The sequence below is a fragment of the Thermobia domestica genome, chromosome 12, assembly GCF_964235325.1.
Source record: "Thermobia domestica chromosome 12, izTheDome1.hap1.1, whole genome shotgun sequence".
Classification (NCBI taxonomy): domain Eukaryota; kingdom Metazoa; phylum Arthropoda; class Insecta; order Zygentoma; family Lepismatidae; genus Thermobia; species Thermobia domestica.
The window spans coordinates 128,870,425-128,889,788 of record NC_137465.1 but is presented as its reverse complement, the minus strand read 5'-3'; the positions used below and the strand labels follow the sequence as shown (position 1 = coordinate 128,889,788).

At 37.1% G+C, this 19,364-nt stretch overlaps 1 protein-coding gene across 2 annotated transcripts in view; it reads left to right on the top strand.

The window, feature by feature from the left end:
* Positions 1-19,364, top strand: part of Smg5 (Smg5 nonsense mediated mRNA decay factor) — a 153,223-nt gene that overhangs the window by 57,711 nt on the left and 76,148 nt on the right. For both annotated transcript variants that reach the window (XM_081734090.1, XM_081734091.1), the window contains exons 10-11: positions 350-516; positions 9,925-10,083. In XM_081734090.1, the coding sequence (XP_081590216.1) occupies positions 350-516; positions 9,925-10,083 (326 nt within the window). The remainder of the gene's footprint in view (positions 1-349; positions 517-9,924; positions 10,084-19,364) is intronic.

Genomic DNA, 19,364 nt, shown 5'->3' with positions numbered 1-19,364 from the left:
TATCTTGATGAGTCATACGATACAGCATGGTTGCGGGAGTGAGATACAGATAGTAAATCAATCTGGTGAAATGAACTCTTTTTTTTCTCTCTTTCTCTCTCTCTCTCTCTCGAACATGAACGACTAGGATCCTATTATAGTACTAGTATGTTTTTTACAAAACTGTTTTCATACTAAAAATATCGTATTATATTCGGGGCAATACGGTAATTCAAACTGTAAATCAAAGATTTTGTTCTGTTGTAGTTACTATAAACTGACAATACGATATTTGATTTAATTTGTCATTTATACTATTGTTATTGTCATTAAAAGAAATATACAAATGATTTTTTTTTTTTTTTTAAAGGAAATAATGGTCAGCATTTTCGTACTCTGAAGTATGTTAAAGACGACATGGAAAAGATACCATTACCAGAAGACATCGTTTTGCAAGGATTGCCTGTACTGAAAAGCGTACAAGAAGTTCTAGACTGGGAATTTTTGAGGCATCATTGTCTTCATTCTAAAGAAGAGGTCAGTTTTATGCATGAGCTTGTAATTATTATTGATAGAGAACTTTGTAGCATTTGGTAGAAGTGATTAACATATGGTGTTAATATAATCCTTATTTATCTGCTCATTAAAAATATTATTTTATTGTTCATATTCTGTTTTGTCTGCTCTTTAAATTGCTTAATTGACTAGTAGGTCGCTTATTTGTTTTGATTTTGGGTTTAGCGTCCCTTTCAGCAGCTATGAGAGGTGTGGACCTACAGCTTAACGTGGATCCGAACCACATGAGTTCCCCCAGGAATCGAATCAAAGTCTCTCACGCTAAAGGCGAATACGCTAACCACTTAGCCTCGAGGGAGCTCAAGACTCTTATTGAGCATAAAAGTAAAAATTTGTACTCACTGAAATGTAACGGTAACTTCTTGAAAAAATCATTCTATACATTAACTATAAGCCTAGATTTATAATACTGCCGTCCGAGATCGGCTTGAAACGGCGAGCTGACTGTTCAAATGCAGTTTTGCAATCGCGATGAGAATTTCAGTGAAACAGTGGAGACTAATAATCGGGGAATAGGGGCCTTTGAAGGAGGTGGTCCTGTTAGCAGATGCAGTAAGTGTAGTGCAGTAAATTATTTAAGCAAAGCGATTTTCGCAAGAATAATTTGTGGTTGTGATATCTCTATTGTGTATTGGAAATATAGAGAAACGTGGGACCAGTATCCAACAATAAAGTGAAAGATTAAAGAGGCGTTGGTAAAGCTGAAAAATGTGTAACCGACACTGAAGATGATCTCAAGTATCGACAATAAAATTAATAGATTAGAGTCAAAGGTAACTAAACTCTCAAAACAATAAAACACCTGGAATGCAAAATAGCAGTGCTGAATAAATAGAGCGAAGAGCCGAAGCAACTAAGATTACCTTGAAAATCAAAGCAAACGCTATAATTTGATTTTCTGTAATATAGGAGGGCAAGATGAAGCTGTAGACACGTGGAGAGTGCGTAAGAAAGCAGTGCGGAAAGTGGTAACCTGCAAGATGAACCTTGAACTGCGTGAGGACGATATCGAGAAGGTCCATTTTCTGGGACAAAGTAGCAAAGTAATAGTGGTAAAATTCGTACATCACACGAAGAGAGAACAAATTCTGGAAGCAGAAAACAAACTGGAAAATACAAAATATTCATTCAAGAACAATTCTCACAAATAGCGACCAGTGAGAGAAAAAATTTAATTGAAAGGATGAGGGAAGCAAGAAAACAAAGGAAATACGCGACTGTAAGTTTCAATAAACTTAAAATTGATAGTGAAGTTTACCGAGCGGACTTAACGTGAAAATTTTGTTACTAGAATGACAAAAAGACCAGTACCACACAGAACACAGATGACAGTTAGGAACATCAATGTGGAAGAACGAAACAAGTGATCACTTTGGACAGGTGGCTAAGACCAAGCGCACCAGAAACTACGGCGCCCAACGCAGCTGGACACCACCGCAGGCCAAATCTCCGTAGAAAAACAGTAGTAGAATACAAGGACGGAGAACCGAGGTGAGTGATGGAAGTGCTACTAAAATATTTTTAGGTACGAGCAACCGCAAAATCTTTTGTTTTAATGTGGAGGGGCTGGAAAACAAGCTTCAAGACAATAGTTTGTCTGCATATATAAAAATATTCCATGATATAGCGTGTGTAGAAACCTAGGGTACAAGATAGCAATTTCTATCTCCAAAAATATGAGACGTTTAATAAAATCAAAGAGAAAAGTAAGTTTGAGAGGCACCATCAGGTATCACAGTATTTATATAGGATAAATTGAAAAATACTTGCACTAATTTAACAACAAAGATATGATGTTCTACGCGTATGGTTAAAGTTCAGAAATCCAATAAACATGATAGTGTATGATGTATGCAATCATCCTAAAAACTCAAAATTTGCTAACGAAAACTCCTTTCAGTGCTTTGAAGACGATATGTTGGAGCTAGAGGAGGATGATATCATGATCATTAAGGACTTTAATGCATGGACAGGAGAGAAGATGAAATTGAGTGCATCAGAAGCAACGAAATACGACAGAACAGATTTTTACGATAATTGGTACTACCGAGGAGAAAAAATCAAGACAAGGAAATAAACGAGAATGGAAATAAATTAATAAAGTTCTGCAGCAATTCAAATCTAATAATTGTAAACGGTTGAGCAGGGAAGGACAACGGGTAAATTTAGAGCTGTAGTACAAGAGACTATGGTCTATGTTTGCCAAGCGCATTTAATCGGCTGACGAATTTTAAGATTGCGAACGTAATAGATTCCAAACTCAGCCAATAATAATAGAACTAAGAATAGCTTTAAATGCAGATACACACCACTTCAACTGCAATTCGCAATCAAAACCAAATTAATATAATATCACCACTCGCATGGAAAAACGACCATATGCGAATATTCAAGAGCAATATGAACTATATCACTGCTCAGCTATTTGTCGTAGGGGTAATCATACAACTAGCGAGGGAAACAACGAGGGAGACTCCATATTAAATAAACTATTCCGATCGGTAGGCAAAGAAATGTAAATAAGTAAAGATAAAGTCAGGTAAAGGAAGGGAAAAAATATCATTGGTACGAAGAAGAATGTGAACTGTTTAAAGTAGAGTCATTGATGCACTAAAGCAGTATGGAATAGAAAAGAACAATAATGATTTGCTAGCTAGATATCTACAAAGAAGAAAGAATTATAAACGAGTATGTAGGGAAAAAAATGAGAGAATAGACAGGGCAGTGAATGGATAACTTAAAAGAACAGCTACGTAATGACTGCAGGCAGGTTTGCCGTATGATACGCTTATTATAAGATAATCATAACTCTGAAGCGAATATATGTGCAGATGAATGGGAAGGTCTTACGCGAAAGAGATGGATGGTGTGCACTGGAAATAGTGAATAACCTCACCCACTACACCAGGGATGCAGATAAACAGCAAAATTTTACTAGCCCAAGAAAAAGCTACTAGCCCACATTCCGCAATAAAGATAATTTATTTACCTTCGATATTTTAATAGTGATATTAAAAACTCGCCCGCACCGATGAACCACTCGCCCTCGGCGAGTGGTTATTTGCATCTCTGCACTACACAAAGATCCATTACTAGATAAGATATAACAATAGAGGAATATAAGCAGGCAGTAAAATCAGTGAGAAATAATAAAGCAGCGAAATTGATGGAACCAGTAGAATTTTACAAATATCCGATTAATAACAACAGTATAACAGAAATAATTATTAGATTGTTTAACAAGTAGTTGAGGGGAAAGAAATAGTACACGTTTGGGGAACGGGACTGGTAATAACACTTTATAAAAAGAAAAGAAAGTATTCAAGACCCAAATAATGACAAAGGAATTACTTTACTACCTACTTTAAGTAAGATAAACACAAAAATATTAGAAAGGTGGCCTTGCGAAAACGAATTAATATCTGTCGCACAGGCAAGTTTTAAGAAGGGATTCAGCACCGTAGATAACCTTTTTGTAATGAAAACAATAATAGATAACGAACAGTCCCGGAAAAGAGGAAAACTATACAGTTGTTTTGTTAACTTCGAAAAGCTTATGAGCTTCTATCAGTAGCAAGCGTTATTTCACAAGTTAGGAAAATATGGAATGTTCTGCCATAGGTACATAGTGCAAAATATTTACAGGACAGTAGAGTTTAGCATCACTACAGATCAGAATAGGATGACAAGATGTACCGTCATATAAAGAGCTCAGACGTAGGATGTCAGTTGTCACCTGTATGATTCAATTTATATATATCAAATATAAACGATGTGTGAATAGAAGACATAACAATAGCCACCTACAGTTTGTACAACATAGACCTATATCAGGGTGTCTACTGATACTGGAAATACTTGAATTATACTGGAATTTAGTTTTGATACTGGAAATATACTAGAATTTTGATCCACATACTGGAAAAATCATAAAACTGGTAATTTGTCAATACCTTTTGTAATTGTTTTAATAGTCTTAGAAACAATTTTGTATTCATTGAGATTGTAAATTTTTCCAAAACAAGAATTGTATAGATTTTGTAAGTAGGCATTTAAAGCAGTGGGTGGAGTGGAGGGCTGTGAGGGGTGTTACGAGGCCCTTTAAAAAATGTTCAAAATAATTTGTATTTCAAAAAAAAATCAAGACTAACTAAATTTATTAAAATAAAATATTCTTTTGATGGTAAAACAATTACAAACCTGAAGTCATTAAGAGTGTGATTATTCCTAAAGAACTTTTTTTAAAAAAAAAAAATCATTGTATTAGGTACTGGAATTTTGCTGATAGTTATACTGAATATACTGGAATTTTGAAAATTAAACTCCGTAGACACCCTGTATATCAATATTACTGTATGTAGATGACATAGCTTTAATGTCTCAAACTGTTATAAGATTATAAAGGGGACTCAATAAACAGCAAATACAGCGATGAATGGTGTATGAAAGTAAACACAGACAAAGCAAAAAATGTATTTTAAAAAAAGGGCATAGACTCAGCAGTAATGAAAAGTGAACATACAAAGGTACAAATATAGGAGATATTGAGATCATTAAGATATTTATAAATTACGTTAACTTTTGATGGGTCATGTACAGAACATCAGAAGCAAGCAACAGGTAGGGCAGAGAAGGGCTACTCGCAACCCTTAAGATTGCAACCCACCTGAACGTGTCAGCAGCAAAAATGACTATGCGGGTTTTTGATGTTTTGCGACAACCAATTATAACCTACGGGTGAGAATTTTGGAGAACGAGTCAGATAAAGATAATAATTAATAGACCAAATGTAAAACTAATTAAGCAGTTTCTGTGTGTGGTACATTTAGCTCCAAGCGCCGCAGTGCTACTTAAGCCAGAAAGTACCCAACCTCACAATAATAAAAATTAGAGCAACAAAATATCTTATTGGAATTGAAAGGGGACAGTGGGGATAGAGAGCTGCAGAAGATTTGTATGGCACATCAGAACGAAAACAAAGAAAGAAATTGGATGAAAGAAATTTGTAAATTTTTAAAAGAAACAAGAGAATGAAGAGGTTAATCGAAGAGCAAAACATAAAGAAATGCTTAGAAGAGGTTCGTGACAAAATAATAAACACCGGATTCGAAAGCCTTAGGCACAGTGTGGAATAAATCCATCGTTGATAATCGTTATGGAAGTTAAGAAAGAGGAGAGCGCAGAATTATATTTGGATCAAAACAAAAGAAAGTGTCGAGCTCTGACAATGTTTCGACTAGGAATGTGGAAATGGAGAGGAGCAAAAAACGAACAGGGACGCAGAATATGTCTTCTGTGAGAAGGGAGAGGATGAAGAACACATACTATTTCAATGTAGAAATACGGGAAAACAGACAATGTTTTAATTCAGAAAGGTGGGAAGTGGGCGAAAGCAAATCTATAAAAAGTACGCTAAATACAAAAAATAGGGATAGTCTAACAACCTTGGCCAAATTTCTGCAAACGTTTTAACCTCTAGAGAGGAATCACTGGAAAAGAAACAAGAACAAGAAAAACCTGCTGTACCGTACGACAGTGATAAAACAGAGAAGTAAAATAAAAATAAAAAATAAAATAAAACAGATAAAAATCAGTAATTTAAATATGTATTACAGGTCCTCGGGCCTACAATACTTTTATCAATAAATTAATAATAATATACAAGACAAAATCATAGAAAAAGATGGTCTTAATCCATTGATGTGCTTCTTCGATAAGTATGTAAACAATGTACTCGACGCGAATATTTGCATTTAAAAGCGTTAGGGTTTATTGTATATATTGTAAATTACACGCACGAATGAATATTACATTTGAAATAGAGCATATTAAGGGAAAATAAAAAAAATCTATATTTATTAAAAGAAATTGTAAGTGAAGAAAATAAAAAAGCGCAGAATTATAATATGTGTATAGTTCAGATATCATTTTGTTGATCACCAGGAAATTTCGACTGATGTAAAATTACCAGTACTGGTGTAATTACGTTGCGTGTATCATGAAAAGAGATGAGTATGTTTATTAGTCCAGTAGATTAAATGTACGATGTCACGTTGTAGAAGATGACAAACTAAAAATACTCGGCATCCTAGTAATATACTATACAATAATATTTCTTGTGCAATCAAAGTAAATAAAAGAATACCATCAGAGATCGTTTGGATCATTGTGTAACAAATTACTGGTGGTAGTAAACAGGCGTGTCGATTCTTTGTAATAAGATTCCATGTATCACAATACTACATGCATTCTCTCTTTGGTTTATTTTTACATTATTTTATGGTGCGCCACTGCTGAAAACTTTTTAGAAGAGGATTCACTCTAACCTTCATATTCTGTTTCTAGTTAGCATTGTCTGCCATTGACACATTCTACTCTCTGTTTCTGGGTTAACAAAAGTGCTCATCTTCTGATCTTCAATTTGGAATTGCATGGATGTTTAAAATTATGGGATTTGAAAGTTTTATGACTTTCAAATAGACTTGCATCAACATGAACTAACTTGTAAAACTTCTCTTAAACTTCCAGTGTGAGTGATGATGTTGAACACAAGACCTATAGCCTACTCGTCTATGACCAAATACACTTGCAGCCATTTCCGGAATCCTAAAATTGCATGTTGAGTAACTTTACGATTTTTTTTTTCTTTTAGATCATGCATATTCAAATGTTTTTCAGGATATACTTGTTTTAAAAATTCCCAGGTGATACAGGACTTAAAATCTGGAAACCGTACTGGTCAGGAAGTTACATCATCTCTGCAACCGACCCATCTCTTATCAGATTATTTGTCCAGATAATGCCTCACTTCATGGACATCACAAGCATACAAAATGTTGTTTGCTTTCAACAAGACAAGTACCACCACCTTGTCTTTTAAGGTGTATAACTAAATCATACGGTTATTAATGACATTCTAACTGAAGATCGTCTGCATGCGGTTTTGGAATTCCGAAAAGGGGCTGCAAGAGTTTTTGAAGTCAGTTGAGCACAAGTGATTATGTATTGAACTACTGGACCGTCATCACTATTTGAATTATAAAGGCCAAGCGGCGTTCCCCTACAAATGGGTAAACTATTCAAAATTTGTAAATCCAGATTAAAAAAAAAAAAAAAAAAAAAAGTTCAATACCGTATAAACCTAAAAAATGATTCTAAAATCTAACTACACAACAAAACCTTAAAAATAACAATATGAACTTGCCAACTATTTACATCATTGTTATACAACTATCTGCCTATTTATTATTTATAATTTCTTTAAAGTATATTTAATATCTATTTTTCTTTCTAATTCTTTTTCCTTTTTAAGGAAGTTACTTCATGTTGAGGCAACTGTCCGTTTGGAATCTATAACGCTAGACTGTAAAAGTATCCTAAGTGTCAGTGCCAGTTTATAATACATAACGCACTGCAACCATTTTCCTCCCTTCCCCCACCCCTTTGAGGAGACAGTTCACTGAGTGTGCAAAAGTCATACATTTTTTGAATGTTTGTTCTATTCTGCATATTCTGTTTCTAGTTTATGTCTAGCCTGGGACTTTCTAGTTTATGTCTAGCCTGGGACGTGAGCTGCAACAATTTCAAAGTAACTATGAAATCTGCATTACCTAGTCTAGCCATAAATATTGTCACAAACTTTTGGCTTTGACTGTAGAACCTGTTGTGCAGGTGGCAAGGTACAATTTAGCTCAAGCTCAGCCCTGGCCAGTGTGTGTTGAACAGGGAAAGAGAACGGGTGGATCTGCTTCGCTTAAGCATGGAATGGAGTGAGTACAAAAATAGAGTTTCAGTGTTTGCCTTGCATAAGGGTGGAAATTCACCAAGTGAGATTTTCAAACTGCTGAAACTTCTGAAAATCAGCAAAAGATTTGTTTACCGCACAATCCAGCGGTTTACTGAGACCGGCAGTGTACGTGGCCGGCGAAGGGATGGTCGTCCTCGCAGTGTGAGAACAGTGGCAGCTGTTAAAGCAGTGGCTGCTCGTGTGCGGCGAAATCCACTCCGGAAGCAGAAGATCATGGCACGGGAGCTCAACATGGTCCCAAGATCAATATCCAGGTTACTTTCTGAAGACCTGAAGGTCAGAACTTATCGGCGGAGCACGGGACATTTCTTGACACCACAGCTGAAGCAGCAGAGGAAACTGAAGCAAGACAGCTCCTACAGCGGTACGCCAACAATGGACATCGGCAAATCCTCTTTGCCGACGAGAAAATCTTTACCATTGAAGAGAGCTTTAACCGCCAAAATGATAGGATACATGCAGCAAGCTCTTGAGAAGCTCGTGGGAGAGTTTCTAAGGTTCAGAGAGGTCATCACCCCTCCTCAGTCATGGTTTGGTGGGGGGTGAGCTATGAAGGCCACACCAGATTTCACTTTTGTGAGCAAGATGTAAAAACAAGTGCCAGGGTATATTTGGAAACTGTTCTGGAGCCTATTGTGAAGGACTTGAGTGACACCATGTTTAACAATGATCACTGGACCTTCCAGCAGGATTCTGCGCCAGCTCATAAGGCAAGGATGACACAACAGTGGTTGGAGGCCAATGTAACAGATTTCATCTCCAGTGCTGAGTGGCCTTTTGGTAGCCCCGATTTAAACCCTCTGGACTACAAACTGTGAGCAGTGTTAGAAGACATGGTCTGCAAGAAAAGACCCTTCACTTAAAAGTTTGAAGCGTTCCTTGGTGGCAGCAGTGGCGGATTTTCCGATTGATACTCTCCGTACTGCAATAGATGACTGGCCCAAAAGACTCAAAGCCTGTGTGCGTGCCAATGGTGGACATTTTGAAGTTTGATAGGTGCCAATTGTAAAGAATATATGTGGTTATAACATATTAAAAGCAGATTGAAAAATCTCAAACCGTATTTCATATATTCACAAAAAAGTGTGTGACAGAATTTATGGCTAGACTAGGTATTCTACAAATCGGTCTGATACGGACGACCTTACCTCGTAATATGAGTTTGGTAACTAGAAGGTTAAACAGGATGTGTATTTTCATAGTTATAATAAAATTCCAATTCAGGATTGTTATGGTAGCCAGCTAGACTCTCTTTGTTCCGTGCGAAAGTTTTTTTAATGAGAGAGAGAGAGAACGCCTCAAACATTTTAGCGGCTCGGATCAGACTCACAGGTTTCCATTTGACCATCACTGCTCTATATTAACTAAGCTGCTGCTCTTTATTATAACTGAGAAAGAAAGTTTCTTATTTTATTACTATAAATTTTCACTTATCGTTCGAGAGTTAGAGGATAAGGGAAATTAAGATCACCGAAGAAATGCTATTTTTTTTATTATTTTTTAAAGTAGTTTTTATATGCTAAAAGTGCAATGTGTAACATTTGACGTCTTTATACTTACAGACTGTTTTGCGAGTCTGTAAACTAATCAATTTTGGCCATTTCCTTGCTCGAATCTCGGACACAGGAATTACCTACAACCAGGAGACTCGTCAGTTTACAATATCACTAGAATCGGTAGAGCCAGGGGATGGACCACATAAGAGAAGTGGAACTCCAACGGTAAGTATTTCTCTATTATTTATTAAACATCAGAATACTGTGCTGGAGCTGAAACTTACGTGGATCATTTCAAACCAAAACTCAAAGTGGAATAAATCACGAAGTGATAAGTATGATCTTAAGAAAATTCGATGTGTATTTATATTGTATAAAGAAAGCTTAAATAATGTCATATTTTATTTAACTAATTCGCTCGCACATACAAATTACTGATAAATGCACCTACATATTAAAGTTCGACCATTTCCGTGCTCGATTTTCGGACGGTGGTCAATATTTAGCAGAAGTTTTTCCTTGCACCCACTTCTTCTGCATCACTCATATTTAGTTTTTACAAGTGAATGACATTCATATTTTCTGATTAGAATAAATAAAATAAATGAAACTAAATTTAGTTTTTATGTGTCTAGCAGTTTAAAGATATCTGTCAAGTGAGCCGTATGGAAATGTCAGCAGTATGAAGTGAATGTATCCTCTGATCCATAACCGTTTCTAAATAAAATAGATTATGCTTGATGTCCAGGTGTTCAAAACAAATTTCCTATTAATGAAGAACATCTTAACTTCGCCCTCTTCCTTTAAGGAAGAATTTCTTGAAATCTCGTCGCATTCTTCATCTATTTATTCAGGCAGTAGGTAAATATTTCAAGACCTCTTGAAATATACAAGACTCCTACAAATTAGTCATGGTCACAACGAATTACATTAGCTGTGACAGTTTTTCTTCAGGATCCCCTTGCCACCTGTGTTCTAAGGAGGCACAAGGTCTTCGTTGACAAGATGGCACGATACTGTTCAAGCGCAAAACTGAGTGTATTCGGAGTTTATTTTATCCACTTATATTTTGAAAACGCCTGTACTCCGTTCGAACTTAGTCCGAAGTGAATTAATTATCTGTCTAATGAATGCTTCAAGTTTTAACTTCATCGCACAAATCTAGTGGTTTCTCGTAGCTTTGGTTACTTCTAAATACGACATTGAAATGTGACTCCTCGAAGAACAAGTTGGTTTGATAGAGAAAGTTTGAGGAGTGATTTTTTTCCCCTCGTATGCACATGTATTTCCTTGATAAGTTCGAAAACTTACGAGGATTCTTATTGCCTTAAGTCAAACCATAACAAGAAAATTTCTTATTTTTGATATGGCATTCGGCATATATTCATTATCAGCAAGGGTGATTTCACTGTGTTACCGCATTTTTCGGTAAACAAATTATCAGAGCAAAATTCATTGTAATAACGTTTACTTTTCCAAAGTACAATTTAAAATAATGGCTCTCTGATTTTCACGATGTCGTCACACTTCAATGGAAGAGGGAGAACAACAACACCTCGTAGAAGAGAAAGAAATTATTAAAGTTACGTCCCTTTACCACAAGCCAAAGCGAGTAGCCAGTCAGTACGTATCAACGTGTACGCCCTTACCAACGCCTTGCCATTGGATCTTGCCCCTAGCTCTGTCCTTCCGTTCCCGAATACCCATTACACGCAGGTTTTCTGCGACGTCTTCTAACCATCTTCTCCTGGGTCGTCCTCTCGCTCTCTTTCTTCCGATTATATTTTGATTGATCATCTGGTTTGGGATCCTCGTATTGTTCATTCGTATGACATACCCCATCCACCTGATTCAGTGAGACTTTGCTATGCATACTATGTTTTCATTGTTGATCAGGTGGTTTATTTCATGATTGTATCTTGGCTATATGTGTTATCATCATTCTTAATTGACCGGAAAATTCTTAAATTTTTCCTTTCAAATATTAACAGTTGTTCTGCAGATCTGCATGTGAATTTCCATGCGTCGCACCCATAAGTCTCCACCGGTCTCATTAGAGTTCTGTGCATTCTCACTTTTTTTTCCCCTAGACACTAAATACTTGCTTCTGAATAGTTTTTCGTATTTGTAATAACATTTGTTGCCAGCCTGTATTTTGTGTCTTATAATAATGGTTACTCGTTATTAAGTATCCTAAATACTTGAAGTGTTCGACACTCTCAATACTATAATTATTTATCTTTAGTTCTTGTTCACGGGTGTATTTGTCTATAGGGGAAATTCTCATATATTTAATGAGAAAAAAAATCATCACCGCTCTCAATATTGCGATCTCATATATTGGTTTTTCTTTATTAATTTGGAGCCCCTTGATTCAGAATAGTTGATCCAATTGCTCGAAAGTTTCTTTTAGACTTTGTACGGTTCGGGCTATTATCAGTGTGTCATCAGCATATGCTAGTAGTTGCACTGATTTACGTAAAATATTACCCTGTCCTGTTATTTGTCCAACAACGTCTTGAAGTACTATATTGAAAACTAATGCAGACAACGCATCTCCTTGCCTTTCTCCTGTTTTAATTCCAAATTTTCTCGACATTTCTCCTTGGATTAATACCCTTACTGTTATTCTATCCAGTGTGAGTTTTATTTAGTCTTACCATCTTTCTTGATATGCCAATCCCACTCCGAGCGTCGTAAAGTTTACTTCGCGTAAGACTATCGAATGCCGTTCTGTAGTCTATGAAGAGTAAATATAAGTCAATATTGTACTCATGGAATTTTTCCAAGATCTGTGTCATTGCAAATATTTGGTCTGTTGTATTTCTTCCAGGTCTGAATCCGGGTTGATACTCTCCAATTTTTTCTTTAGCCACTTTCTTTATTGTGTTGAACAGTACATTAGAGAATATTTTACATGCTGCATTGAGTAAGCTGATTCCTCTGTAATTGTGGCAGTTAAGCTTGTGAATAGGGTAGATAACTCCGCATTTCCTGTTTTCCTGTATTTCTCCAATTAGAGTGTAAATTTTGCTTTTTAGTTCTTCTGCTTTAATCATTTCACTTACTATTGTGTCTTCTGGTGCTTTGTTCTCCTTCAGCATATTGATGATTTTCTCTCTGGTGGGTTCCCTATCATTGCCCTCTATGTCGTCGGTGATTTCACTGAATTTTTTCGTTTTCCATGACTTGTTGCTCCTCCGCATTCAGAAGTCCTGTAAAGTATTCGACCCGTCTATCCATGCATTTCGTTCTCGATTCTATTATCTTGCCCTTTTTGTCTTTGCACATCTACATTCTTGGTGCAAAACCGCTTGCTTCTTCCTTTATAGCTTTACATTCTCCTTGTGTGTCATTTTACCCTGCACTCGTCAATTTCTTTTACTTTGTTCTCCATTCACTCCTTTTTCCTTCTGCATATTTTTGTTGCTTCTTTTCTTCTCTCATCATATTCCTGTAGTATATTCTCGTGTCTCGTTGTAGCATTTTCCTTCTAGCTTCGTTCTTTCTCTTTATGACTTGTTTGCATTCTTCATCGAACTACTCTTTTTCTTTTTTCGTGTTTCTTTTCCTCGAGTATTTCTTTTGCTGCATCTACAACGCATTTCTCCACTCTGTTCCACATTTCATCAATATTTTCTGCGTTTTGAGTGTTTTAAGTTTCTCGTTCATGGTTTTCTCGTATGTTTCTCTATTGCCACTTTCTTTCAGTTTATCAGTGTTCCACTTAGTTCTCTTTCTTTCTTTGCTTGTTGCTATATTGGCTAATCTTTGTCGTATTATTGCTCTCATCAAATGGTGGTCGCTGTCACAGTTTGTCCCTCGAAGTCCGTATGCCAATTGTTAAAAGTTGCTTGCCTATGGTCTATTATTATATGATCAATTTGGTTAACAGTATTATTGTCCGGTGATTTCCATGTTCCTTTGTGTATTTTTTTTTTCCGAAGAATGTACTGTGGATGTTCATTTTGTTTCTTTCTCAGAACTGTACGATTTCCAGCCATTCTCGCTAGTTGTATTATGAAGGGAATTCTTGCCAGTGATATGAGTTATTTGCGGTTCTTTGCCTATTTTTGCGTTGAAGTCTCCTGCTATTATTGTGATGTCATGTCTGCTAATTCCTTCCCCTAACTGTTTGTAGTTGTTCGTAAAATTCTTTTTCTTTGTCATCGTCATCTGTGGAAGCATTCACTGAAACTATCTATATGTTCTGAAATTTCCCTTTTTGATCTAACTTTGCATATCCTTTCGCATTTTTTACTAATTATAAATTCGGTTTTCTCTCCCCCACTGTAAACAAGAATGTTTTTGAATTATCGATTCTTCCGTAACCTGCCCACCTTAATTCCTGTACTGCTAGTATTTCAGTGTTATATTTCTGTATTCCATCTGCTACTTCCTGCATTTTACCGGGTTGAAGCATTGTCTGTTGTTCCGTGTTTTCCGTCCAATTCCGTGGCTTGTTGTTTCTGCTCTTTTTGCGAGGATAGGTTGTTGGAATATCGCTCAACCCCCAACCTGGAGGACCAGGTCCACTTCTTTTGACCTATTACTTTTCACAGGGTTTTCATACCCTGTCTCCACAAGAGTTGACAGCACCACCACGAGAAGGTGAAGTAGGACTTCGGTAGGAGAGGTGTGAGACTTCATTTCATAAAAGCAGATCCGTCATTCGATGCACTTCACTGCACAGAATGGTGCCTAATTTATCTAAATTATTAGAACGTCATTGTATTTGGTTTCTTTTGACAAACTCAGATGTTACGATTTGATTCATACAATATTGTTTCATCTCTGAAAATACGTATTCACTTTGGTCCTCATTATCTCCTATCCCCAAATTTGATTGGGGTCATCACTTTTGTAGGAGAACAAAAAGCACGGTATTAATTATAACGTTTAGTTTTACTCCAAGATGACACACGTGACCTTGATGAATAAATGGCTAACGTGCTTTCTATATGCATGTTTCCGGGTACTAAGCTTCAAATTAAAACCCAAGTAGTAGCTACGATCAGTTTAGACCAGGAAGTCTAGTCTTGATGCTAAAGAAGTACGTGAACCCCAATAAATGAATTAATCACTTTCTGAAATCCCCTCCCCGCTAGTCTAGTTGCTAATGCACGCACATTGGTTCACAGGATCCCGTTTTCGGTTCCCGATGGGAATCTTGACATTTGAACGCATTGTGGAGGTTAAATTTTCATCGTAAATTGTAGATACATGTCTCGTTTAGCCTCGGTGCTAAAAGAGATTCTAAACTCCAACCAACACTTTCTTAAATATCTGTGAGTGTTTAGCTACTTGACACCAATGTGTCATATATAAGTGAAATGGTAATTAACAAGCAATTACATAGCGTTGCTGCTGAAATAGACGCTGAACTCCAATCCATCCATCCATCTTAAGCAATTATATATCAGTGTAACGATGTCTCAATTTCTCAGTTCTGGTATTTGTGGTATCCCTTATTTTAATTCTTAACTCATTCTTCCGTTCATTCCAAGTCATTTTTTCTGTTTCATTTACAGAACATACTGTCTTTTCTCTATTTGCTTAATGGCCTCACTAGTTATATTAAATTAAGTGAACTAGAACTTGACTGCAGGTAGAATAATCAGAGAGACAGTTTGTACAGATGAGCTTCAAATTTGAGTTTCTAAAATTGAGAGTGAAATTCGGTATATAAATTTTCCGTTTTGTGATTCGTCAAGATCAGACTATATAGGAAATGGGTAAAAATAACGCATTATTTTATGGTACTATTTGATTGACACCTACAGTTTTCTCTTAATGTACACTTTCGTTTATGAAAACGAAACACCCAGAACGAATGGCCCGAATGAATCCAAACCTTACGAATATGTAAAAGAATGTTGTAGAAGGAAGTGGTTAAAATTCCAGACAGATGGCGTCTACTTATGGCTGGAAGCGTCCTCTCGTCTGTGATCGCAGTAATACTACACAAGGTCAGTGCATGTCGCAGCGAGGCAGTGGGTAGTGGTCAGTCAAAGTGGAAATACGTAGACAAGTGCCAATATGTCTCGTGGAAGTCAAAGGGCGCAGTTTGAACGGGCAGGATGATCGGTCAGCGGCAAGCGGGTTTGTCGTACCGTGAAATTGCTTCTCGTACAGGATATAATGCAACGACAGTGATTCATGTGTGGAAGTAGTAGAGAGAAGAGGGTTGTACAAGGCGAGTGTAGGAATTGGACCACGCAATATCACCATAGCACGGGATGACAAACACCTTGTTCGAATGGCCATAACGGACCGGATAACGGTTGACTCAACACTGGAGTAGTCACAGTTGTTGCCATATCTGCGTCTACTGTTCAACGTTGTTTAGTGAAGGATGGACTGATTGTTTGTATGCGTCGCTCGCATACCGTTGCGACGGCTTCCCTTGACCAAAAACCACAAATGCAACGGGCTGATACAGGCACGTGAACATCGTCACTGGCGTGGTGAATGGCAAAATGTGGTGTTTCCGGAGAGTCCCGTTTCAACCTGCCCTACAGTGATGGCCGCATCCGCGTACTACGCTACTGTGGTTAGCACAATCTGCCAGCTTGCATTGTTGAGTGTCATAGCGGACAGACGCCCAGTATGAAGGTGTGCCATGCAATCGCAACTCATCCGTATCCAGAACATTCTGAACAGCAACCGGTATATTGGTGAGGTTTTGCAGACCGGGGTGATAATCTACCTACACGCAACTCCAGACGCCATATTTCAGTAGGACAATACCAAGACACATGTGCAAGTTTTCTTCGCAAAACGCCAGGTTTTCTTCGCAACGTATCACTATTTCCCTGGTTTGCCCAGTCGTCTGACATGTCTCCCATCGAGCATGTCTGGGATGTGGTTGGACGCATATTTCTTCGTCACGGCCCGACACCGGCAAATATAGATGCTTTGTAGACTTGAGTACAAACCACGTAGCAGAATATCCCCAGGAAGATATCTAGTATCATCTTGATTCCAGGACGTATAGAGGCGATGATCTTAGCACGTAGTGGATTTACACAATACTGATTTTTCAAGGTCACAAGTGGTGTACAGTTCTGTAATTCTAATCATTTGTGTCTTGTCATGTACCTAATCTCTGTAATAAATTTCATTGTTTTAGCATAAACCTTTCAAGGTGTTGCAATTTTCATAAACAGGGGTGTATTTTTCTTCGCTTACACGAGGTATTCAAATAAATCTGAGTATACTTTCCGGAAGCACTAGAAGAATAATGTGTAATGAAAGCTGGGATTAAAACTTTAAAAAGAGCTTTAAATTGAAAAGTTTTCCATTATATACGGTGCGACATAGAAAACTGACGTTTCCAAATTGAAATTGTGACTAGACTGATTCCTTTACCAATGATATTTCCGAATTGAACTAGCTCAAAGTATTTTGCTTATAACAATTAGGTATGAAATATACGCTTCTGCTTTTTGAAGATTACATTTTTCAAATGATTCCCCCATTGTCTACAAATTCTTCCCCATTGTCAAACGGTACGTGGCTTTCTTGAAAGCCTCTTATTTACTGCACAAACTGTTTTCCTAGTTGAATTGCCAGCGAAATGCATGCTGAGCAACAACCACTGACTCATTGTTTTTAAGGGGGGCGCGGTGGCTCAGTGGTAGAGCGTTCACCTCTGGTGCTTAGGGTCCCGGGTTCGATCCCAGCCCCCGCCAAGTGAACTTTGTGGTGGACAAACACCGTGCTCGTGGGTTTTCTCGGGGTTCTCTCGTTTCCTCTCGCTTTCTTCATTCCACCATTTCACTCATCTCTCATCATCACCGTCTCCTTTAGCCTAACCGGCATAACCGTGGGACGTAAAACTTAAAGATTTCATTTCATTTCATTTCATTGTTTTTAAAAGCATCTCCAAGATGAATGCTCGATGTTCAGCTAACCAACGGTCCATGGCGACTGAAATGATGTAAGCTGGCTGCAATGTCACGATCAACCTCAACAATCACATTTGTGCAGAATTGATCTAAAAAACGAAAGAAAAGGAGAAACGAATCTTTCAGTTTCGCCAGTCGTGAATATTGGTCTCAGACTTGGCAAAAACAGCTGAAAAATTTTAATTTTCATAAAGATGTATGTCTTTATATTTCATAACTAATTGTTATCAGCAAAGTGCTTTGAGTTACAGTTCAAATCGGAAATAAAACGCCATATGTGAAATAATAAGTCTGATCACAGTTTCAATTTGAAAACCGTCAGGATTCTCTGCCAGACTGCGTATACTATTTTCAAAATGTGTATAATATTTTTTGCTGGGTAGTTTTTTCCATTTTAAAATCATTTCAAAAACTTGGGGTCGTACTATATTAAAGGCGTGCAATATTCGGTATATCATTCACTTGTATGAATGTTGTGAAAATTCTGCGTAACGTTGCAGTGTAAAGGAAGTGAGAAGTTTTCCTGCCGTGGATGAAAATTTTCTTCTCCGAGGAGATTAAAAATTTTTCTCAAGGAGGAATCTCTGGTATTCCCCCATCAGATGGCATTAAAATTGATAGACGTTGATCGTAGTAGAATACAATAAACACAAATTTGCAAAGATGTGACTTCTTGGAATATGATATTACTCGTACAGTTGCCGATAGATGGGTATCAATGTCTACCGACTTTTGAGTGCCATCTGGCAAAAATCGATGCAAATCCTTGATGAATTCGTAGAGCATTGCTAATGGTTCAAAGTTTATCTACGACGTTGCCACATAGTCAAATTTTTTATTTGCTTTAGCCTGAAAGAAAGCCTAAAGAATATATCGTTATATAACATTTTTGCATTATGTAGACCTGTGGAGTAGTTTTTTGTTGTCGATGGGCGCCATTTTTTAGAAATCCAATATATATATATATATCCAAGTAGATGGTTAAACTAACGTCATATTATCACACTGTCAGTAACACTGCGAGTGAAAGAATATCCAAGATAAAAGATCAAATTAAAAATGTGGTATCGATTCCACTAACAGTATGGCTGCTAGTCCTCTGCAAATTCAGATGAACGGATTCGAGAGTAACGTTTTCGACAAGTAGGAGATCGAAAGGTGTAAATCCTTTCAAGAGCTGGGATGCTAAGAGATTTCAGCAAAAAAGTGTCAGTATGTATGTATCATGGAGCCGAATGACTTTTTATTGATAACAATAAAAAAAACATCATTTTATACAAAACGTCACATTAGAGACACATATTCAACACATGTATCAGACGAAAGATAGTCAGTCCACTATTTTACATTGTCTTCTTCAAATTAGCAAGCAGCTTGGGACTCCATAAAAATTCATTCGAATGCTCACCACTATATGATTTAAGTAATGTGTGTATGTATAATTATGTCACCATCTATAACAGTCCGCCCTTTGATCATAAGTTGTGTTGTATGTGACGCCTAACTCTCTTGACGATTGCCCGACAGCGCACTTTGCGTTGGAAAAGAGTTCTTCTCGGGCTCAGAAGGGATATTCTATTCCACTACTCCTATTCG